The 25,861-nt window shown below is 47.1% G+C and overlaps 1 protein-coding gene across 4 annotated transcripts in view; it reads right to left on the bottom strand.

Annotated features, from left to right (window-relative positions):
* The window catches only part of PIEZO1 (piezo type mechanosensitive ion channel component 1 (Er blood group)), a 345,137-nt gene extending 319,479 nt beyond the window's left edge, over positions 1-25,658 (bottom strand). For all 4 annotated transcript variants that reach the window (XM_068260853.1, XM_068260854.1, XM_068260855.1 and 1 more), the window contains exon 1: positions 25,514-25,658. In XM_068260853.1, the coding sequence (XP_068116954.1) occupies positions 25,514-25,577 (64 nt within the window). In that variant the 5' untranslated portion in view covers positions 25,578-25,658. The remainder of the gene's footprint in view (positions 1-25,513) is intronic.
* Positions 25,659-25,861: the final 203 nt, after the last annotated feature.

Raw genomic sequence — 25,861 nt, 5'->3', positions numbered from 1 at the left:
GCACAGCATCCTTACCTTCTGCACAGCATCCTTACCACCTGTGACACCAGCCCTTCCTGCACAGCATCCTTACCGCCTGTGACACCAGCACTTCCTGCACAGCATCCTTACCACCTGTGACACCAGCCCTTCCTGCACAGTACCCTTACCACCTGTGACACCAGCCCTTCCTGCATAGCATCCTTACCACCTGTGACACCAGCCCTTCCTGCATAGCATCCTTACCACCTGTGACACCAGCCCTTCCTGCATAGCATCCTTACCACCTGTGACACCAGTCCTTCCTGCATAGCATCCTTACCACCTGTGACACCAGCCCTTCCTGCACAGCATCCTTACCACCTGTGACACCAGCCCTTCCTGCACAGCATCCTTACCACCTGTGACACCAGCACTTCCTGCACAGCATCCTTACCACCTGTGACACCAGCCCTTCCTGCACAGCATCCTTACCACCTGTGACACCAGCACTTCCTGCACAGCATCCTTACCACCTGTGACACCAGCCCTTCCTGCACAGCATCCTTACCACCTGTGACACCAGCCCTTCCTGCACAGCATCCTTACCACCTGTGACACCAGCACTTCCTGCATAGCATCCTTACCACCTGTGACACCAGCCCTTCCTGCATAGCATCCTTACCACCTGTGACACCAGCCCTTCCTGCATAGCATCCTTACCACCTGTGACACCAGCACTTCCTGCATAGCATCCTTACCACCTGTGACACCAGCACTTCCTGCACAGCATCCTTACCACCTGTGACACCAGCCCTTCCTGCATAGCATCCTTACCACCTGTGACACCAGCACTTCCTGCATAGCATCCTTACCACCTGTGACACCAGCACTTCCTGCATAGCATCCTTACCACCTGTGACACCAGCCCTTCCTGCATAGCATCCTTACCACCTGTGACACCAGCCCTTCCTGCATAGCATCCTTACCACCTGTGACACCAGCCCTTCCTGCATAGCATCCTTACCACCTGTGACACCAGCCCTTCCTGCATAGCATCCTTACCACCTGTGACACCAGCCCTTCCTGCATAGCATCCTTACCACCTGTGACACCAGCCCTTCCTGCATAGCATCCTTACCACCTGTGACACCAGCACTTCCTGCATAGCATCCTTACCACCTGTGACTGCATGCTTATTTCAGGTGTGTGCTTCAAACATTACAGCACCCAAAGAGATCAACAGGACTGCTAGGCAACTGGTATTGTTTGTAAGGGAATAAATATGGCAGCCTCCATATCCCTCTCACTCCAAAGTGTCCTTCAAGCACACCCTTTAAAACAACCTCACTCTTCAAACAAGCATACAATGTAAGCTAGGCCATTAGCTTTCCGCCACTGATCTTGGCTTTTTGTAGAACCTCCAGATCCATACCTTACAAACTGCCTCAACTCTTCTTTCCTTCCTGTAGATTGTAAGCTCTGAAGAGCAGTGTTGTCCCCTGAGATTCTGTAATTGTATTAGTCCCTGTGACATTTATGGTCTCTGCCGGTGTGTGTTTAAGGCCCATACCCACATCACGATTTTCCCGACAATTTTCCCAACAATCAGCGATTTTTGAGCCATGAGCGGTTGTTTCCACGATCTCACGTTGTGGGTACAGGCGCAAGATCATGTGAACATCGCTTAGGGGCACGCGGCTATAACGACTGAAACGGCGGATCAGATCTTTAAGATCCCAGATGACTTCTGTGCAAAATACCCCGATCACTTGAAGTCTCATTCGCGTCTGTTGTGTAATGTCGCACATACCCGCCGCCCAGAAGATGGACTGGGGAGTGCTCATCGCCAGGGAGACGTCGCTGGATCCATCTTCCTGCATCACAAGGGAAGTACGTAGCAGGCCTGAACAATAAATCTAATTTAAAAACGAGATTGCGATCACTAAGATCACAATTTTGGAATCGTCAAAGCGGCGATTTCCACGATTATGTCATTTCTGCATGGGGGGGGGGGGTCTAACGCTGTCCGTCCTCTACCGTACATGTATGTCACATGCCATACAGGAAGTAAGCCGTGCATTAGAGCCTGCAGGAGGTGAAGTGGATAGACGCACATAGCTAGACTCGTGCTGGAAGGTATGTCCAGCACTGCTGCAGCTTGGGGGACAGAGCAAACACAGAGCAGGCACAGAGAGACACAGAGGGTGCACAGAGAGACACACAGAGGGTGCACAGAGAAAGACAGGAGACACAGAGGGGGCACAGAGAGAGATCCAGAGGGGGCACAAAGAGACACAAATGGGACAGAGACCAAGGGGCACAAAGAGGGACTTGGACAGAGAGGCACAGAGGGGGAACAAAGCTTGATTTGAAAGAAATCGTGAATCAAATCGAAGTGGATAGATGCGCATAGCTGGACTTGTGCTGGAAGGTATGTCCACCACTGCTGCAGCTTGGGGGACAGAGGAAACACAGAGCAGGCACAGAGAGACACACAGAGACACAGAGAGAGACACAGAGGGGGCACAGAGAGAGAGAGACCGAAGGGGCACTGAGAGACACACAGAGGGTGCACAGAGAGACACACAGAGTGGTCACAGAGAGAGAGAGACCGAAGGGGCACAGAGAGAGAGAGACCGAAGGGGCACAGAGAGACACACAGAGGGTGCACAGAGAGACACACAGAGTGGCCACAGAGAGAGACACAGAGGGGGCACACAGAGAGAGACCGAAGGGGCACAGAGAGACACACAGAGGGTGCACAGAGAGACACACAGAGAGACACACAGAGTGGCCACAGAGAGAGACACAGAGGGGGCACACAGAGAGAGACCGAAGGGGCACAGAGAGACACACAGAGGGTGCACAGAGAGAAAAACAGAGGGACACACAGGAGGGGTCACAGAGAGAGATCCAGATGGGGCACAGAGAGACACAAATGGGACAGAGACCAAGGGGCACAAAGAGGGACTTTGACAGAGAGGCACAGAGGGGGAACAAAGCTTGATTTGAAAGAAATCATGAATCAAATCGAAATCGCGATTTTGAGACAGAAATCACTCAATTTCATTTTTTCCTAAAATCGTAGACCTAGTATGTAGCTATACTCTGTACAACACCACAGAGGATGAGGCACTATACAAGTCTTTCAGGAACCTCTGTGGCAGTCCATACTGACAATAGTAGCTTGGTACCAGTCACACAGCTGCTAATGCAGTCTGCTTCTTAAAAATAAGACTGTGGCTGGGATGTCTTACAAATTCCGCATTTTAGTTTAAAACTTTAAATAATAATAATAGTAACAACAATAAAGCCAAAAGATTCTAGAAGATTATATCCTAAAAAAGGTGCTTGTCATACAAGTCCTACAAGCTTCAAGATATTTATTACTGTAGACTGAGCAGCTGTTCCTAGAAAATCCCCAGAGAAGGAAAAGGTGACAGCGCCCCCCTTCACAAATACATGTCACAGCCGTGCGAAATTCAGAACACTGATACCAATTCCAAGGACCAACACAAACCAGCAGCGATGCATATTCTCCATTCTCGGCTCAGGCTGACCCTGCTGTAGGCAGGAAATAGTCACAGATGGTTGCCAGCCACTTTCATGGAACCTGAAGTCACCAATCATCATCACCACCACAACTAGATGGTGTTTCAAAAGAAACCACATGATGTTGGCTTTGTGTCTGATTGGCTGTATGTGGCTCCACCCACCTTGCCAAATTTTAACCCCAGTCACCCACTGTGCCAAGTAGGTAACCCACTCTGCCTTTAATACTGTGAGAATTACAGCTGTTTATTATTTTTGTACTCCTGAAACTCTGGGAAGAGTAGCGTATAGAAAATTGCTAATTTTCATTGGCCGTTGGAAGCTCCACCCACTTTGGGATGTGTCCCCCACCCCTTCCCAAAATACATATTTTTATTCGGAGTGACACGAACAATATGTAGTCCGAATATGGGGAGGGTAGTTTCAAAACTGTACGAGTGGCAGTGATTTGAAAATTTTCCTCCCCCACCGAGTGACATAGATGTACATCCAACACGTACCCCTTTCCGAGTCACATGGATGTACATCCAACGCATACCCCCTCTGAGTGACATGGATGTACATCCAACGCGTACCCCCTTTGAGTGACATGGATGTACATCCCACGCGTACCCCCTTCGAGTGACATGGATGTACATCCCACGCGTACCCCCTTCGAGTGACATGGATGTACATCCCACGCGTACACCCTCCGAGTGACATGGATGTACATCCCACGCGTACACCCTCCGAGTGACATGGCTGTACATCCAACCCGTACCCCCTCCGAGTGACATGGCTGTACATCCAACGTGTACCCTCTTCGAGTGACATGGATTTACATCCAACGCGTACCCCCTTCGAGTGACATGGATGTACATCCAACGCGTACCCCCTTCGAGTGACATGGATGTACATCCCACGCGTACCCCCTTCGAGTGACATGGATGTACATCCCACGCGTACCCCCTTCGAGTGACATGGATGTACATCCCACGCATACCCCCTTCGAGTGACATGGATGTACATCCCACGCGTACCCCCTTCGAGTGACATGGATATACATCCAACCCGTACCCCCTCCGAGTGACATGGCTGTACATCCAACGCGTACCCTCTTCAAGTGACATGGATGTACATCCCACGCGTACCCCCTCCGAGTCACATGGATGTACATGCAACATGTACCTCCTCCGAGTCACATGGATGTACATCCAACGTGTACCCCCTTCGAGTGACATGGATGTACATCCAACGCGTACCCCCTTCGAGTGACATGGATGTACATCCAACGCGTACCCCCTTCGAGTGACATGGATATACATCCAACCCGTACCCCCTCCAAGTGACATGGCTGTACATCCGACGCATACCCCACAGACAGAGGATGGAAATCCAATGCGTACCCCACAGACACAGAAGATGGAAGAGTACAGATGGAAGAGTATGGATGAAAGAAGGACACAGAAGATGGAAGAGTACAATGATAACTGCATCATGTGACTGAGAAATCACCTGATTTTGACACTCGCCAGTGCTCATCACTCAAAGTTTAGTCACTATCTACAAGTCTATGCAGAAAGAGTTTCCCCATTGAAAGTAGTACCACGTATTGGTATGGTCAAAGATGTAAGAATACTTTAAAATGAAGAAAAAAAAAATTATCCTACCTGATCCAGGGGGCTGAGCGGATCAGGTAGCTGCCAAAACCGCCACTCCTGTAGACCGCACTGGCCCACATTCACTTTGGGCCAGTGCACACCACAAACCTCAAGCAGATCCGCAAAACGCTAGAGGTTTTTGAAGCAGATTTTCAGAGCGATTTTAAGCATGTTTAGAGGGGTTTTCGAAACATGTCTAACGTTTTTGTGTAGCATATTTGTGTAGCAGATTTCATATTTTTACAGTAAAGCTGTTACTGAACAGCTTCTGTAACAAAAACCGCTTGGAAAACCGCTCTGATCTAGCGTTTTCAGAGCGGTTTTCCACTTTCCTATACTTTAACATTGAGGCAGAAACGCCTCAGAAATCTAATATATAGGTAGAAAAAAAACAACGTTTTGTAAAAAATAATACCTTTTAATGGCTAACTGATAGAGTTAAATTATGCAAGCTTTCTGGGATTTATTCCCCTTCTTCAGGCATATTTCCCGATGTTAGCTGAAGTAAAACACTAATGCAGGTAAATAGTAAACACGAAGATGACAGTTGTGCTGGTTACTGTTTATCCGTTAGGTGTCAGGTGATCAGCAGGCTGGAGCCAGTGAGTTAGTGCAACCATACATGAAATCCAGCAGGTTTATGAAGATCATGAAGCCAAATCAATCATGTTACATAAGGACTCATGAATCCTGTTCCACAATTTAAAGCTTCTGTCAATGTCTTGTAAATTTTCATAAAATTTGTACTCAGAAATTTTTCTTGATTGTTCATTTTTGAAGTTACATTATTTTCACTGGCGTTCCTCTTTAAGGGTAATAAAAAAAAATAGAAAAAGTGCTTCATTTTTACAATAATTATGTATAAATGATTTAGTCAGTGTTTGCCCATTGTAAAATCTTTTAAATCCCTGATTTACATTCTGACATTTATTACATGGTGATATTTTTACTGTGGGCAGGTGATGTAGCTGCTGCTTGCTCTTTTGGCAGTTGGACACAGCTGTAAACCGCTATTTCCCACAATGCAACAAGGTTCACAGACAGGAAATTGCCAGGAGTACCACGGTCCTCAGAGTTTCTTGTGGGAGGGGTTTCACCACAATATCAGTCATACAGCTCCCCCTGATAATCAGCTTGTGAAAAGGAATAGATTTCTCATGTAAAAGGGGGCATCAGCTACTGATTGGGATGAAGTTCAATTCTCGGTCGGAGTTTCTCTTTAAGAACAAGTACTTTTAGATCTTGCATGCTGTGTCCTGGTTCACAGAAGTGTTGGCCCACTGGTGTGTCCATTTTACCCTCATTGATTTTAAAGCGGTGATGGTTCATTCTTGTACGCAGTTTTTGTCCTGTTTCTCCGATATAGATTCCTCGAGGGGCATTTCATGCAGCGTATTATGTATAGGTTACGGCCAGAACCCGAAGTTTGGCCACTTCGTGTTCTGGCTGGCCACTTCGGGTTCTGGCCGTGCACATGTGCGAAGTGGCCGCTGCGCTACGGCCAGTGTTAGAAATGAAATGACTCCTGAAAGATGAATGTATTTTCTGGCCGTCTCGCTGCGGCCGAATGTATGAAAAGTTAATTAATTTAATGAAATTAAGCCGGTGGCAATGTAACAGATGAAGCCGCTGGCTTCCACTCTGCCTCTCTCCCCTCCCCCTGCCTCTCTCTCTCTCTCCTACTGGCAGCCGGTGGACACGCATGTTCGTTGCAGCAGGGAATCCTGCCGTTCTTGCAGAGCGGGTGCTGGCAGAAGCAATGTCTGCAGCCTTCCCCGCTCTGCTTCCCTGGCGCGACGGCTTAATTTCATTAACATTAACTAACTTTTCATACATTTGGCCGCAGCGAGACGGCCGGAGAATACATTCATCTTAACAGGAATTGTTTCATTTCTAACACTGGCCGCAGCCAGGGCCGGATTTGTACTCTTTACCACCCTAGGCCACTGTCACCAGCCGCCCCCCTTCAGTATAGGAAGCAAGATGAACCCTCCCCTCTTCCTTCTAGTATAATTAGCCTGATGACCCCCCCAAGTATAGGTAGCCAGATGACTCCTCCCCTTTCCCCAGTATAGTTAGCCAGATGACCTCTCCCCTTCCCTCTAGTATATGTAGCCAGATGACTCCTCCCCACATTCCCTTCAGTATTGTTACATAGGTAGCCAGATGACTCCCTTAATCCCCCCCCCCCCCCTTTCAGTATAGGTAGCCAGCTCGCCTTCACACCGCAGCAGCCATCCATGTCATTCATTTCTTAGCTCATCTCCAGTGCAGAAGCTTCCTCTTCCCCTCTGTCTCCAATGCTGTCCAAGTACATAGCCGCCACCCACAATGCAAACATGCACAGAGAGCAAGATGGCTGCCGCACAGACAGCTAGCAGCAGAGTACCGCAGTCAGGCGCTCGCCTGATCTCCCCGCACTGCAGCATTTGCAAGCTTGCAAATGTTGCACCAGTTTAGCCTGCTGCTTTGGTGCCCTTGCTTCTGTGGTGCCCTAGGCCATGGCCTAGGCCTAAATCCGGCCCTGGCCGCAGCGCAGCAGCCACTTCGCACATTGGCCGTCCAGAACCCGAAGTAGCCAGCCTGAATGCGAAGTGGCCAAACTTCGGGTTCTGGCCGTAACATATACAACATTGGATGACTCGCAGGAAAATTGGTCTTGTATTTGATGATATTTCTGTGAGTTTGGTATTTGTATTTGGCTTGTGCCCAAGATATAAGGGCAGATCTCACACCTCGTGTTATTGCAGGGTAATGTGCCTGGAGTTTCTGGTGTAGATAATGCACTTATGATAATCATTTGTCTCAAATTGGGAGGTTGTCTGAAAGCAAGCAGTGGTAAATCAGGAAAAACTTCCTTCAGGCGTTTGTCTTTGTGAGGTATCGGTTGTAGGGCTTTCGATATCTTCCTCAGTGTCTTTAATTTTGGGTTGTAGGTTACCACAATTGGGATTCTGTTGTTTTCAGTCTTTGGGGTGTACTTCAACAGTTCCTCTCTTGATTTTAAAGTTGCTCTGTGTATTTGATCATCAACGATTTGTGGATGATATCCCTGATCTATGAATATATTACATAGTGACATAAGTTGTCTTTCTCTGTCCTCTGTATTAGAACATATTCGGTTATACCTCTGAGCCTGGCTGTAAACAATAGATTTTTTGGTGTGAATCCCAATAGTGGTCACCTACAACCCAAAATTAAAGACACTGAGGAAGATATCGAAAGCCCTACAACCGATACCCCACAAAGACAAATGCCTGAAGGAAGTTTTTCCTGATTTACCACTGCTTGCTTTCAGACAACCTCCCAATTTGAGACAAATGATTATCAAAAGTGCATTATCTACACCAGAAACTCCAGGCACATTACCCTGCAATAACACAAGGTGCGAGACCTGCCCTTATATCTTGTGCACAAGCCAAATACAAATACCAAACTCAAAGAAATATCATCAAATACAAGACCAATTTTCCTGCGAGTCATCCAATGTTGTATACATGATACGCTGCATTAAATGCCCCTCAAGAGGAATCTATATAGGAGAAACAGGACAAAAACTGCGCACAAGAATGAACCATCACCGCTTTAAAATCAATGAGGGTAAAATGGACACACCAGTGGGCCAACACTTCTGTGAACCAGGACACAGCATGCAAGATCTAAAAGTACTTGTCCTTAAAGGACTTACGAGGCAAAATAGTACCGGATACCTGCATGAAATATCGATGCACGGAGGGCGCTGTCCGCGCCCTCCGTTCCGTCCCGCATCTCAATGTGCCCCCCGGGCCGTTCCCGACCCCACAGCCCGGGTCGGGCTCTCCTTCCTCCACTAAGATGGCCGCCGGAGCTGGCCGCTGCTGCGCAGTCCGCATATGCGCGAGTGCGGCTGCGCAGCTCTAGGGCCTTCCCCCCGATCCACGCAACAGGAGACGGCCTGTAGCGTGGATCGGGGGGGGGGGGGGGGGGGGAGGCCCTAGAGCTGCGCAGCTGCACTCGCGCATATGCGGACTGCGCAGCCGCGTCCAGCTCCGGCGGCCATCTTAGTGGAAGAAGTAGAGCCCGACCCGGGCTGTGGGGTCGGGACCGGCCCGGGGGGCACATTGAGCTGCAGGGATCCGGCGGTACGGCACGCAGGGGGCGTGGACGGCGCCCTCCATGCATCGATATTTCATGCAGGTATTTAACTTTTGACTATTTCGCCTCATAAGTCCTTTAAGGGTAACTTCAAAAAATGAACAATCAAGAAAAATTTCTGAGTACAAATTTATGAAAATGTTCAAGACATTAAAGGTTTAAATTGTGGAACAGGATTCATGGCTCCTTATGTAACATGATTGATTTGGCTTCATGACCTTCAGAAACCTGCTGGATTTCATGTATGGTTACACATTAGGCTAGGGCCACACTAGCTCCGGGTGCGGGACGCATCCGCGGTCCGGGCTCCGATTTTCAAAACCCGGAACGCAAACGGATCCGTGCTGCCTTTTTTGCAGCACACGTTTTGGATCCGCTTGCGTGTTTTTTGTTTTTTTTTTGCTAGAGGGGGTAGCAGCCAGGACGGGGGGCTGCGGGCAAAGCGGCGGCCAGGGGGGTCACATCCCCCCCCCCTTGCTCACCTGGGTGCCCCCCGTCCCCGCTCCCCCTCCAGCTCGCATATAATGTAATAATTTGTACCTAATGAAGTTCGGCGAGCCGGCACTTCCGCCCACACCGCTCGCCGTCACTTCCTGCAATGTCGCCCTCTGTATTTCAGTGGGCGGCATCGCAGGAAGTGACGGCGAGCGGTGTGGGCGGAAGTGCCCGGCTCGCCGAACTTCCTTAGGTACAAATTATTAAATTATATGCGAGCTGGAGGGGGAGCGGGGACGGGGGGCACCCAGGTGAGCAAGGGGGGGGGAATGTGACCCCCCCTGGCCGCCGCTTTGCCCGCAGCCCCCCGTCCTGGCTGCTACCCCCTTCAGCATGGCGGCCCCCTCCTTCACCATGGGACACTGGAAACTGATCCGTTTCCAGTGTCCCAAAATGTCAGTGAAGAGGGAGGCCCGTTTCCCCATTGATTTTCACTACCCGTACGTGTATACGGGTCCGTGAAAAATGCTGCAAGTCCGGACTCAGCGTTCCGGGTTTAAAAACGTATTCCGCGGATCGCACGCGGATACGTTTTTAACTTGAGTGTGTGCTGTTCCTATTTTTAACATTGGTATCCGTGGCTACGTTTTACGTCCGGGACAAAAAACGTAGCTACAGATACGTTTTTAAATCAAGTGTGAACTAGCCCTAACTCACTGGCTCCAGCCTGCTGATCACCTGACACCTAACGGATAAACAGTAACCAGCACAACTGTCATCTTCGTGTTTACGATTTACCTGCAATGAGTACCACACAAACTAGAGCCAAAAAACAATAACTGTCTCCAAAGGGCTGTAAATCAACCAACATCACAAAAAAAGATGCCCCATCTAAAGACATATCATGTAATAAGTAAATACTCCAACATTTCATGTAAGGTGTAATCAACGTAATTTTATTAAATTATTCCAAGCACAGAAAATAAGTTAAAAACAATAATATTAAAACCACCTTCTAAATCCAAATGTAATTGTAAATCCACGGGAGCAGCAATATTGTGTCAAAAAAAAATAAAAAATTATAAAGTGCATGATCCAAATATTGCACAGCACGCAATATAGGAAATACTGAAAAATTGTTCGAAAATAGTGCAAAAAAAAAAAAAAAGCTGCCAACTCAAATATATATATATATATATATATATATATATATATATATATATATATATATATATATATATATATGTGTGTAAGTGCTAACAATAGTGTACCCATTTGCCTGCATCAGTGTTTTACTTCAGCTAACATTTGGAAATATGCCTGAAGAAGGGTACTAGATCCCAGAAAGCTTGCATCATTTAACTCTATTAGTTAGCCATTAAAAAGGTATTATTTTTTACAAAACGTTTTTTCTACCTATATAATTTGTTTGGCTAACATGGTACAGAAACTTTTTTGCTACTATCATCACTCAAATCTAAAAAATGCTGCAGCCCCCGAGTTTGCGTTTGTGGAAAAAACATACCACTCTGGTGTGCCCCAGCCCATTGAAATACATTACCCAAGCTAGCGTTTTTAAAAACGCTAAAGAATTGCTCTGGTGCACACCAGCCCTTTCTCTCTTCCAGGGAGGCGGAGGAGTCGCAGGGGGGCGTGGCCAGGGAGAGAGCGCTGCCCAATGGCAGCTCTGGAAACCCTGCAGGAACACTGGTAGTAGGTGTTTTGAACAGGGAATCCCTCTCCTCCGTTTACCCTCCGTGATAGCGACAAATATTGTCGCCAATTTTGGGGGGCTATAGCGCGGCAGTGGGGGGCAGAGAGTGGCGGTGGGAGGACAAAGAGGCATGTCATGAGGCAGAGAACATGCCTCTGTGTCCCATCTGTCCCCCAAGGAACCGCCTTGGGTTCTCTTTAAAGGAGTTCTGACGAGGGATTAAAACAAACAAAAACCGACACTTACCTGGGGCTTCTATCGGCCCCCTGCAGCTGTCATGTCCCGCGCCGTCCTTCTACGATCTTCCATTCTCCGTAACCGGTCCCGATCTAATATTCGTCTAATTAGACGAATAGTGCTAGCTCCAGCAAGCGCCATCAGGAACTTATTGTGCAGGCGCAGTATAAAGTTTTCTTGTACCGTGCCTGCGCAGTAAGCTCCTGATGGCGCGGGGGGAGCGAGCACGAGCACGGCCGCGCAGCCGTAGTCTAGTTAGAAGCATAATTAGACCAGCACCGGCGGCAAGGCATAACAGCTGCAGGGGGCCGATAGAAGTCCCAGGTAAGTGTCATTTTTATTTTATTTTATTTTTTGAACCCTTCCAACATGAAAGTTGCAAGTATAACATATCTCTGAATTAAAACATATTAAAAATAACTCTAAAAAGCTGTCACCAATGAAATAATAACAATCATCATGATATACTGTAGTAATAAAAATTGACCAACTTGCTGGCTATCAGAAATAATTACACTGTGGAGGGTTCAGGATTGAGCCCCCACACGGGTGAACCCAAGTTCAGGATAATAGTGCATACAATGGCCTCAATTCACTAAGCATTACCGCATTCCGTAATGCTGAAAACAGCTGATTTTACCGATCACCTTCCCAAATTTCAATTCGCTAAACTTATTACCGCACAGAAAAATTTGAATTACCAACTAGTGAGGTTAATTACCAACTTGTACCGAAATATAAAGAAATTGCAATTCACAAAAATGTACGCATTCGGTAAATCAGGCAAAAGTGTTCAATATTTTTCTCCAGCCAACAGGGAGAGCCTGGCAGCCAATAAGGAGAGCCACACAGCCCTGCTTCTCAGGGCTCAAACCCACCAGCAGCCTTTTCTAAGGCCCGGTGCACACCAAAACCGCTAGCAGACAGTCAAAACGCTAGAGGTTTTTGAAGCAGATTTCAGAGCGATTCTAGGCATGTTTAGAGACGTTTAGAGTTTTCTAAACATGCCTAGCGTTTTTGGGAGCGTTTTTGTGTAGCAGATTACAAATAGTGTTACAGTAAAAGCTGTTACTGAACAGCTTCTGTAACAAAAACGCCTGGAAAACTGCTCTGATGTAGCATTTTCCACAGCGGTTTGCGTTTTTTCCTATACTTTACATTGAGGATGAAATGCTTCTGAAAACTGCAAACGTGCAGCAGGAAGCACGTTTGTGGTTTGGAAAAAACCTCAAAACCGCTGGTGTGCACCATCCCATTGAGATACATTAGCCAAGCGTTTTCACTGGCGGATCGCTGCTAAAACCGCTCAGTGTGCACTGGGCCTAAGCGCTAGTGATTTGAAAAAGCTCTTGCTAATGCAATGCTATGGGGGATTTTTATAAAAGCACATTGCTCAAGTGTGATCACACTCATAGCAATACATGAGCAAGAGCTAATAACAAAGCACTCAAAAAAAGCGCTCCTAGTGGGTTCCAGACTTCACACTGATTTGATCTGACATGGTGGAGCAGGAGAATTGTTTTTTTTTTTTAATAAGGCTTTTCTGCATCCCTTTAGATGTGAAAATCTGTATAATGTTATACAGGAGAGCTCCCCCTGGTGGCTGCAGTACATCTAAACGGATATTGGAGATGAAGTGGAAAGAAAACCTTGACTCATGCACACAGCTTTCTGGCTCAACGCTGACCTGCTCCCGAGCTAGTGACACTTTTGTACAACAGGTGGAGATGGCAGTGCTTCCAAATGCAGACTGCACAAATTGTACGAATAGACCAGCTGCATAGATGTACAGAGCCCACACACTTGCAGATTACACCACTTTCATTCAAAACAGATGCAACCAATGGAGGAAGTTAGCTTCCAAAAAAACTGTTTGCATGCAGATTGTTCAGTACTAGACTGTTCCACCACGTTGAGGGGTCCTCATGGAAGAGACCTAACCAATTAAACATAGTGTAAACCTGGGGCAGCTAGCCATACAATGGTCTACAAATTTTCTCAAGAACAGGGAAGAAATTGGCAGCGCTCCTATTCAGGCTGCAGTGACACTTACCGAGGAGGGCTTAGTGAATTGAGGCATGTTTGATCGGTAAATTGCCGGACTTCTGCCTCATGCAGAAAATCTTTAGTGAATTTAGAGGAAAAAAAAAAAAAAGTATACAATGCCGAATGCATTATTTTACCGACCAAAATGAAATTACCGAACTGCTTTTAGTGAATGGGTGCCATTGTTGTGTAATAGTGAATCCAGGTACAGTGAAGTGCAAGTGCCATTATCAAAATCACTGAATACAAAAAGTGCATACAAATCTATGTGCAATCAAAACCATCATGAAAACAATATATAAAAATGAGTGATTTGATTCATTCACTTTAAGACTGCCAAGATTTACAGGAGGAGGTGCCTGGAGATGGCAGCCTCGGCAGCTTGCTCTGTCTTTCTAGGTTTGTTTTACAACAACACTGCCACTATTGTCAAGAAAGCGCAACAGAGAATGTACCATCTACCGCAGCTGAAAAAGTTTGGCCTACCTCAAAATCTAATGGTGCAGTTCTACACTGCAATCATCGAATCCACCATAACATCATCTATGACTGTATGGTTCGGCTCCTGCTCAGCATTAGAAAAGGGGAGGCTGCAGCGCATCATCCGATCAGCGGAAAGGATAATTGGCTGTAGCTTACCTTCCCTGCAGGATCTTTACACTAGCAGGTGCAGAAAGAGAGCAACCAAATTTGCCTCTGACCCCTCTCACCCAGCTCACTCCATCTTCCAGCGCATGCCTTCAGGAGTAAGATTCCGGTCAATCCCTACCAAAACCTCTAGACACAAGAACAGCTTTTTTCCTCAAGCGGTAGCCATACTTAATGCTGAACCACGTTAGAGCTGCTAGGACTTGATAGTAATCAGCACAGAACTGTAAATGAACAATTCTCACATTGCTTACTGCCACTATACTTCTAATGTCCTTAACTTGTAATATTCACACTGTCTGTCCTTGTATTGTTTTTGTTTGTGTTTGTTAAGCAACTGCCAAGACAAATTCCTTGTAGGTGCAAACTTACTTGGCGAAATAAAATTGATTCTGATTCTGATTTGGCGTCAGGTCCTGGCTACTGAAGGAGATCATGGTCCGTGCGCATCTCCTCCTCGGGGGGCGGTGCTCCGCCCCTTCTTCAGTCTCCGAGCGCCTGTTAGACGGCGTGATCCCGTCTATTTACACAGTACAGCACTGCGAACGGCAGCAGCGTTAAAGTGGGGACAGCAGTGTGACACAGCGGTCCCCCTGGGGGACAAGAGAGCAATCGGCTCTCATAGGCAGAAGCCTATGACAGTTGATTGCGTGATTGGCTGGCTGGGGGGAGGGAGGGGATTTCTAACAATAAAAAAACACAGAAACAGTAAAAAAAAAAAAAAAAAAAATTACAAAAACACGAACATAAATATTTATAAAAAATAAATAAATAAACACAAGGGGGGTGATCAGACCCCATGTTGGTGGGGAGAAAATGGGGGAATCACTTGTGTGCTGTGTTGTGCAGCCCTGCAGCTTGTCCTTAAAGGACTTACGAGGCAAATTGCTTAAAAAAAAAAAGTGATGTACCTCATTGCTAAAGCAGACCTCAGGGCAGATGAACAGCACCTTCCTTGTCATTATCAGGTGCTTTATCAGTCTAATCCAGGTTACATTGTAGCGCCCGACCCTCCGCAGGGTCGCCTTAGCAGAATTGCCACTTAAAAAATCTACCTCCTGCGCAGCTCGCATAGCCGTGGCTGCGCAGGATTACAGCCCTGCTCGTGTCCGTCCTCTCTCCGTGCGCTCTATTATACGTCATGTGGGCGGCTCCACATGACCACCCACATGACTTACTACACTGCCAGCCAGCCGCGCCCCCTCAGCAGAGAATACAAGCGCTGAGCGAGTGAGTACTTGCTCGCTCAGCGCTTGTATTCTCTGCTGAGGGGGCGCGGCTGGCTGGCAGTGTAGTAAGTCATGTGGGTGGTCATGTGGAGCCGCCCACATGACGTATAATAGAGCGCACGGAGAGAGGGCGGACACGAGCAGGGCTGTAATCCTGCGCAGCCACGGCTATGCGAGCTGCGCAGGAGGTAGATTTTTAAAGCGGCGATTCTGCTAAGGCGACCCTGTGGAGGGTCGGGAGCTGCAATGTAACCTGGATTAGACTGATAAAGCACCTAAAAGTGAAAATGAAGGTGCTGTTCGTCTGCCCTGAGGTCTGCTTTAGCAATGAGGTACAAAACTTTTTTTTAATGAATTCGCCTCGTAAGTCCTTTAAAGCTGCACTGGCCAATTATGAAAAAAACAGCCTGATCTTTGGGGGTGGGGGTGGGGGGGGGGTGTTTACCACTGTGGTCCTCAATTGGTTAAGCACCGGTTATAGTGTCGTGCACACATAGCGCACAGCATAATTACCTTCACTTCTGCATGCAGCACCAGTCACATCACAGAGGCGCTACACATGCTATTGGCAAATTTTTGTTTGTCCCCCACTTTATTGCTTGATGAAGCGGGCTGTGCCTGCGAAACGCTTTGCATCCTTTGGGGTACCTTTAATAAACGTGTTTGTATAAATTCAGACAGTCTTTTGTGCCTGCTTTCCAGAGGTAAGTCCCCCACTGCCTCCCAGCAACTTTTTAGAATTTTTATCACTTTTTATCTTGCTGGCGCCTCTGTTCTCTTACTGCGTTACTAGATTTGCAACACAACTGAGCACTATGAACTAGCCTAACAACGCAACTGAGCACTGTGCACTAGCCTAACAACGCAACTGAGCACTGTAAACTAGCCTAACAATGCAACTGAGCACTGTGAACTAGCCTAACACAACGCAACTGAGCACTGTGAACTAGCCTAACACAACGCAGCTGAGCACTGTGAACTAGCCTAACAACGCAACTGAGCACTGTGCACTAGCCTAACAACGCAACTGAGCACTAGCCTAACAACGCAACTGAGCACTAGCCTAACAACGCAACTGAGCACTGTGCACTAGCCTAACAACGCAACTGAGCACTGTAAACTAGCCTAACAATGCAACTGAGCACTGTGAACTAGCCTAACACAACGCAACTGAGCACTGTGAACTAGCCTAACACAACGCAGCTGAGCACTGTGAACTAGCCTAACAACGCAACTGAGCACTGTGCACTAGCCTAACAACGCAACTGAGCACTAGCCTAACAACGCAACTGAGCACTAGCCTAACAACGCAACTGAGCACTGTGCACTAGCCTAACAACGCAACTGAGCACTGTGAACTAGCCTAACAACGCAACTGAGCACTGTGAACTAGCCTAACAACGCAACTGAGCACTGTGCACTAGCCTAACAACGCAACTGAGCACTGTGCACTAGCCTAACAACGCAACTGAGCACTAGCCTAACAACGCAACTGAGCACTGTGCACTAGCCTAACAACGCAACTGAGCACTGTGAACTAGCCTAACGCAACGCAACTGAGCACTGTGCACTAGCCTAACAACGCAACTGAGCACTGTGCACTAGCCTAACAATGCAACTGAGCACTGTGAACTAGCCTAACGCAACGCAACTGAGCACTGTGCACTAGCCTAACAACGCAACTGAGCACTGTGCACTAGCCTAACAACGCAACTGAGCACTGTGAACTAGCCTAACAACGCAACTGAGCACTGTGAACTAGCCTAACGCAACGCAACTGAGCACTGTGCACTAGCCTAACAACGCAACTGAGCACTGTGCACTAGCCTAACAACGCAACTGAGCACTGTGAACTAGCCTAACACAACGCAACTGAGCACTGTGCACTAACCTAACACAACGCAACTGAGCACTGTGAACTAGCCTAACAACGCAACTGAGCACTGTGCACTAGCCTAACAACGCAACTGAGCACTGTGCACTAGCCTAACAACGCAACTGAGCACTGTGAACTAGCCTAACAACGCAACTGAGCACTGTGCACTAGCCTAACAACGCAACTGAGCACTGTGAACTAGCCTAACAACGCAACTGAGCACTGTGCACTAGCCTAACAACGCAACTGAGTACTGTGCACTAGCCTAACAACGCAACTGAGCACTGTGCACTAGCCTAACAACGCAACTGAGCACTGTGAACTAGCCTAACGCAACGCAACTGAGCACTGTGAACTAGCCTAACGCAACGCAACTGAGCACTGTGCACTAGCCTAACACAACGCAACTGAGCACTGTGCACTAACCTAACACAACGCAACTGAGCACTGTGAACTAGCCTAACAACGCAACTGAGCACTGTGAACTAGCCTAACAACACAACTGAGCACTGTGAACTAGCCTAACAATGCAACTGAGCACTGTGAACTAGCCTAACACAACGCAGCTGAGCACTGTGAACTAGCCTAACAACGCAACTGAGCACTGTGCACTAGCCTAACAACACAACTGAGCACTGTGCACTAGCCTAACAACGCAGCTGAGCACTGTGCACTAGCCTAACAACGCAACTGAGCACTGTGCACTAGCCTAACACAATGCAGCTGAGCACTGTGCACTAGCCTAACACAACGCAACTGAGCACTGTGAACTAGCCTAACACAACGCAACTGAGCACTGTGAACTAGCCTAACAACACAACTGAGCACTGTGCACTAGCCTAACACAATGCAGCTGATCACTGTGCACTAGCCTAACACAACGCAACTGAGCACTGTGAACTAGCCTAACACAACGCAACTGAGCACTGTGAACTAGCCTAACACAACGCAACTGAGCACTGTGAACTAGCCTAACAACACAACTGAGCACTGTGCACTAGCCTAACACAACGCAACTGAGCACTGTGAACTAGCCTAATGGCCCATACTCACGAGGGACTTTTGTCGCCTCAACACGCGGCGCGCGCGTGTTGCGGCGACAGGTCGCCCGTGAGTATGGGCCGTCGCACGCGCACCCGAACTGTCGCCCGTCGCTATGTCGCCATGCGATTGAAACTTTCAATCGCATGGCGACAGTCGCCGCTGCCCCCCCGCCGCAACTGTCGCTAGTCCGCGTGAGTACGCGGACTAGCGACAGCAACCTCCATGTAGGTACATGGAGCTTCCGGCGGGGGGAGGAGGAACGTCAGCGACAGCTTCCGCCTTGCCGCTGGTCCCTCTTCCGCGTGTGTACGTGGAGGGACCTGGCGAGAAGCTGTCGCCGGCCTGTCGCCCACACGCTCACGTGTGCTGGCGACAGGCAACATTTCTCGCCCGTGAGTATGGGCCATAACACAACGCAACTGAGCACTGTGAACTAGCCTAACAACACAACTGAGCACTGTGCACTAGCCTAACACAACGCAACTGAGCACTGTGCACTAGCCTAACACAACACAACTGAGCACTGTGAACTGTGCACTAGCCTAACGTAAGGTGTGAAGTGACGAGGTCATTCTACTACATGATCCCCAAGATAAGGAAGCACATTTCACCAGCAGTTCATTCACCTCAGGGCAATTATTGTTCTTTTATGGAAGTTCAATTCAAGCCTTTGCCTGCACAGCCATGACTGGGAAATGCATTCCACAGCTAGGAGGGAGGGATAAAGCACATTACACATACGTTTATATACTGGGCTGAGGGATTAACACCTTTACAATAGGAGATGACAGCCCGTATCTGCTGTACTCACTCTAGCCTTTAGGCTCATACACACATCAGACCATGGTCTTTGGAAAATGAAAGATCACAGACCAGTTTTACCCCCTTCCATGTAGTATGAGAGCCATACCTACACAGTCTATTCTATGGAGCTGAACTCCCCATCAGAAAAAAAACTTTGCAAGATGCTGCACACACAGATGCTGTACAGACACAAAAGATCAGTAGCTGCAAAAGATCTGTTCCTGCCAAAAATCCAACCCTGCAAATTGCAATGATAGTCTATGAGATCTGCAGATCATCATACACACATGATTTAACTGACAGATCTGCAGATCTGAAAATCCAACCTGGTGGATCTGATCTGCAGATGAATGTCAGTTAAATCATGTGTGTACGATGATCTGCAGTTCTCATAGACTATCATTGCAATTTGCAGGGTTGGATTTTTGGCAGGAACAGATCTTTTGCAGCTACAGATCTTTTGTGTCTGTACAGCATCTGTGTGTGCAGCATCTTGCAAAGTTTTTTTTCTGATGGGGAGTTCAGCTCCATAGAATAGACTGTGTAGAGTATGGCTCTCATACTACATGGAAGGGGGTAAAACAGATCTGTGATCTTTCATTTTCAAAAGACTATGGTCTGATGTGTGTATGAGCCTTCTCTAAGCTTGGCATCTCAACTGCGAGAACTACCACAAGTACTGCTAATCAATTGCATTTTTCCAGGTTGATGTAAAAGAAGACAGGAAAATTGTCCAAGTCAAACACAGTTGCAGGTGATTTTGATTGGTCCAATTTTACACACCAATGTGACTGTACCACTAAAATATAATTGCAATGTGTCACTGAGAACACAGCTCAGGTCCCATCGTTCATTTGATACAGATTTTATAGTAGTTTTTTTAAACTGGTTACAAATTGTTTTCTCTGTCTTCAGCACCTTCTGATCAATTACCAGACAGTAGAAGCCCTTTTTGGGTGAAACATGTAGAGATAGTAATTGTGTTCACATGTAAATTATATCTGAACACAACATCTGTACATAGAAAATCAGCAAGAGCTACGCCACTCAGTGATCCCAACAACCTCCCAGTGCTGGGAATGTAGTTTGGCTAGATTCTGGTTGCGATTGGTACCTAGCGGCCAGCACTGGTTCACAAAATGTGGCAAGCTCTTTCCTGTGGTGTAACAATGTGATATGGGAGGCTGTACTGCGCGCTTGTTCAACATCCCGCCTGCAACCAACAAGTGCCATTTGAGTGCAATTAAAATTCAGCCAGGTGGCAGGATTTGTAACATCACGCATGTTAGCGTTTGACACAGCGGTGTTACTAAACTGCAGAGAACCATGGCATGTCGCATCTCAGCATGGCTGCAGCCGTTGTGCTCAGATGTGACTCCTTGGGGGCGTCTGTCCAGCGCCAGTTACAAGCACCAACAAGCGGCCGTGGCAATTTTTTCTCAAAATTTCTGCTGAGGCTCTGGCCACGCCCATCTGCATGGCCCGCCCCCAGCTCAGCAGCCTAATTGGTGGCTGCCGAGCTCGGGCAGGTCCTGCTCTCAGTACTTCTTGATCCTGTGGAGCAAAATAATCTCAGATTGGTTTTTAAGCTCATAAAATTACCCCATCACTGACCAAGAGGACACTAATGTTTAATTAATGTGAATACTAATGTAATACTACTACTACCACTATTTTTGTGTGTTTTTTGACTACCTAATTTTTGCCATTAATTCGTACATAACAATAAAGTTAATTTACATGAGACTGTATCTAATTAAATTTCAACATTGGATGCAAACAAGTTATTATTATTATTATTATTTATTGTATTTATAAAGCGCCAACATATTACGCAGCGCTGGACAATAAGTTTCCTACGTTTCCACTGACTTACATTACATGCGAATCGCAAAAAAAATAAAATAAAAAAAAAGCATCACTGCTGCGCGATTTAAACAATGCAGACATTTTTATTTATTTATTATTTTTTTTAAAAAGGTCACAAAATGCCTCCCCCACCCTTTCCAAAAAAGAAAGAAAAAAATGTAGGCCAACTATGATACCACTGAAATACATCTGATGTGCAATAAAGGCAAAAATGCACGCATTTTCTGAGTGCTGATCACTAAAGAACACAGAGTAGGGAAACCAAGTGCCAAATATAGTGTAGTATGTACTGGTAGTTGAAATGAAGTATGGCAGAGTAATAAGCTATACTCACAAAGCAGGGTTACCTCAAAGGCAACCACTGTATAGGCAGATGGGAAAGTTAGACCTGGCCCCACTCAGGATTAAGAAGTCGCTCTCTGTAAATGAGGGGAAAAAAAGGAGCAGATGTGCCTGGTTCTTCTACTGACCACATATGCTATTACTCTGTTATTGCCTGATGAAGCGGGATCAAATATGCGAAACGTGTTGCGTTGCCCCCTGGAGTATGTAAATAAACTTGTCCTATTTGACAAACACATTGGCAATTTTTGTGTCTGCTTGGAGGAGGCAAGTCCACCACTGCCTCCTCATGTTTTAAACTTTTTAGATACTTTTATCCTTTTGGTGCCTGTGTATCATACCAAGCTGATCACTATAAAAGGTCATGGAGGTCATGCTAATTTTTCCGATTTGATGCAAAATTGTGTTGGAACTCCTATGCACCTTTGAACTGGAGCAATCAAATGTAGCTGCTGCCAATCAGGATCAGTCTCATTCCAAGGTTATTCCAAACTGCAACAAAATGTGCTTTAGGCACTGTTCACAGTGGTCAGTTGCATTGCAGAATACTTATTTATGTCTGTATGGTAACTCACTGCCCATACAGTTCTATGGGCCTGTTTGCAGTAACGGATCGTGTTATTCTAACTTGCGGCACGCAGGCTTTGCTATGGTCGGTCTCCATTGCAGTTCACACTCATAATACATGCATTAGGCAACTGACCACTGTGAACCCAGCTAAGGGCTGGGACACACTAGAGCGCTTTTGTGTGAGTTTTTGGGATGCTGACAATCGCCAGTGATTTCAAAAACACTTTGACTGCAGCATTGGTTCTGGTCTTTTGTCACACAAGGGCAGCTATGTGTTCATTTTAGTTTCTATTACTGTTTATGGTATATTATGTTTTTCGCTATGACTCAAAGTGTATTGAGTGCCGTCATTTTGCTAAGTGATCTTGATGTTTATACATTTACCCCATGCACATTTGTTTGCATGCGGCACCGGTTGGCTGAGAAGCCTGTCCATTTTCACTGACTCTATGGGACAGATGTACTGTTTATTTGTTGGCACTGTTTATCTCTTTCTGTAAACTGTAAAATACCTTAAATAATCTTTAAACAAAGGCAGATGGAAATCACTCAAAATCGCAAAACGCATCAGCAATTTCGACTTTAGATGTGAACAAAGCCGTGCTGTACATTGTTCTAACTGCACAGCTGCTAATTTTCTAACCTTTTAGGCTGCTTCCACACAGGGACGTTACAGGCGCACGTTAGTGCAGCCTGTAACGCTCCCCCAACCCACAGCAATGTAACACAAGTGGGCTGTTCACACTACCCATGTTGCATTACATGTAACGCTGCACGTTCCTCAGAAAGTGCAGCATACCACAGCGTTACAACGGCTTAAGCCGCGTTAGACTGTCTGCACATGCTCAGTAATGTTGGGGAGGAGCGGAGAGCGGCCAGGCACATGGCTAATTAATATTCACTGCACGTTGTGACGTGCAGTGTTTACTTCCTGGAGCGGCCGCTCTGTGCGGCGATTGGCCGGCGGGACCACGTGATGCCGCATGTGTCCAAGAGTACGCATCACGGCATCATGGACGCCAGAGTGAGCTGCACCACGCGGCTCACTCTGACGTCCACATGAGAGAGCACCAGGCGTTGCGTTAGGTGCATGTTATGCGACCTTAATGTGGCACCTAACGCAACGTCTTAGTGTGCAAGTAGCCTTAATGATCCTCGCTATGGTATGATTTGACCCAGGAAAAGTTTATGAACTTTTTTGTCATCTAAACAGAGGCAATATTTGGGGGAAAATCCACTGGTCTAGGATGTTTTCTACCGAGGTAATTCCGTTGACTCATTCGCCTGGGGAAGACAAGTCAGACACCCGGTTGATATAAATGCTCTAAAATTTTTCAGAAGGCCTGCAATATCAGTCTTAAAGGCTAAACAAATGTAAGGTCTTGTAGAACTACAAGTCCCAGCATTGTCTGGTATGACGAAGGGAGGGGGAGGAACACCAGCTAAACAAAATCTATGTAAACCATGACAAAATACTCTTCACAAAATGAATTAAACTGGAGTCAGATTTTCCACTTCATGCAGAATGTCACAGGTTAGTAAGAAATTGGCAGCCGTACAAATCACGCCAAGCGTACAGCAGGAGTCAACACCGTTCAGAAAAACACACAACTTTGAAGATGTGAAGTACAGGTCGCCCAGAGTAAGTAGACTGCAGCCTATATAAAAAATGCCTGTGGCTGCGTCTTGTGTTAGTGCGTGTCGTGCGCGCATGCAGACTTCAGACAGCAGAGGAGGACAGGCGCAGGGTGATTGGAGTGCGTGTTTGTGTGTGCGCAAGCATTCATGTGCGCACAAAGAGGCAATGCGTGCGATTTGCGGTCATGCGCGCATTGCGAGGTGGGAGGGGGCTGCAGCCGTTTATTTAATAGGTGGGCCTGTTAAAGGACCATTATCGTGAAAAAAGTATGCAGTTAAAAGATGAGAGAACTGACAGGTTTTAGACAAGTCCATCTCATCATGGGGGATTCTCACGCTTTTCTTTGATTTCAATAGCATTTCCTTAACGGCAGTCGCCAAGTCTAACTGCCAAAATAGTGTGCAAGTCAGTAGGGAGGCTGGCTGGTATCTTACTGTTTTGGCAGTTAAACTGCCATTCAGAAAGTGCTTCTGAAAACAAAGAAAACCCTGAGAATCTCCCATGATGAGATGGAATAGTCCAAAACCTGTCAGTTATATCAGCTTTTAACTGCTTACTGTTTTCACGATAGTTTTCTTTCTAGTTAAAAGGACCACTAACACACAACTGAATCTTATTGTAACAGGTGCCCAGTGAAAGCAGCAACAGTTACTAGGAGTCAGCACCATCACTACAGCAACAGTTGCTAGGGGACTCTACACATCAGTACTGCAGCAGTTGCTAGGGCAGTGAGGGCTAACCTTGGCACTCCAGCTGTGGTGGAACTACAAGTCCCATGAGGCATTACAATACTCTGACAGCTCTAAGCATAACTCGGGGAGGCAGAGGCATGATGGGATTTGTAGTTTTGTCTAAGCTGGAGTGCCAAGGTTAGCCATCACTGTCCTAGGGGAATCTTCAAATCAGTAAAGCAGCAGTTGCTATGCGAATCTACACATCAGTACAAAAACAGTTGCTAGGGTAATCTACACATAACTACAGCAGCAGTAGCTAGGGGGACCAATACAGCAACATTTGCTGGGGGAAACAGTGACATCGCCACAGCAACAGTTGCTAAGGGAATCAGCACCATTACTACAGCAACAGTTGCTAGGGGAATATACACATCAGTACAGCAACTGTTGCTAGGGAAATCAGCACCATCACTAGAGCAACAGTTGCTAGGGGAATCAGCACCATCATAACAGCAACAGTTGTCAGTGGAATCTACACATCAGTAGAGCAGTAGGTGCTAAGGGAATCTACACATCAGTACAGCAACAGTTGCTAGGAGAAGAGATACACTAGTACAGCTGCAGTTGCTAGGGGAATAATCAGTACAGCAGCAGTTGTTAGGGAAACAACATCACCACAGCAGCAGTTGCTATGGGATTCTACACATGAGTACAACAGCAGCCTAGAGAAAACTACACATCACCACAGCAGCAGTTTCCAGTTGAATCTACACATCAGTACAGCAAGCTGCTAGGAGAATCTACACATCAGTACAGCGGTTGGTAAGGGAACCTACACATCAGTAAAGCAGCAGTTGCTAGAGGAATCTACACATCAGTAGTTGCTAGAGGAATCACCACAGAAGCAGTTACTAATGGAATCTATACACCAGTACAGCAGCAGTTGCTAGTGGAATCTACACAGCAGCACCGCAGCAATCGCTAGGAATCATCAGCACAGCAGTAGTTGTAGTTATAATCATAAGTACAACAGTAGTTGTTTATGGAATCATCACTACAGCAGTTAGTAACATCCCCCCCAACACTGAGGGTCTCCTACCTGCCAGCAGAGAGAGGGGCAGCAGCAGCCAGTAGAGAGCCCCGCACAGGAGCCGCAGCTCCATGGCCGGACACGTGGAGGAGACACACCGCACAGCGCTCCGCTGTCACCGCATGCCGAGCCTCGTCCACTCTCCGGTATCCACCTCCCCTCCCCGCCCCGCCTCCTCCTGCACGGGACGCCCGGCCCCGCCTCCTCCTGATGAAAAGATCCGGTAAAAGTTTTTCAAAGGGGAGGAGACGATCATCTCTAACCACGCCCCGCTACTCAGCATGAGCTCACTCCCTCTTAAAAGGGGATCCCCTCTCCCAGCAACTCCCTGTATAAAGGGGCTCCCCTCTCCCAACA

This window comes from Hyperolius riggenbachi, chromosome 11 (assembly GCF_040937935.1).
Source record: "Hyperolius riggenbachi isolate aHypRig1 chromosome 11, aHypRig1.pri, whole genome shotgun sequence".
Taxonomy (NCBI): Eukaryota; Metazoa; Chordata; class Amphibia; order Anura; family Hyperoliidae; genus Hyperolius; species Hyperolius riggenbachi.
Note: the sequence above shows the minus strand (reverse complement) of the source record. Positions and strands in the feature narration are given on the sequence as shown.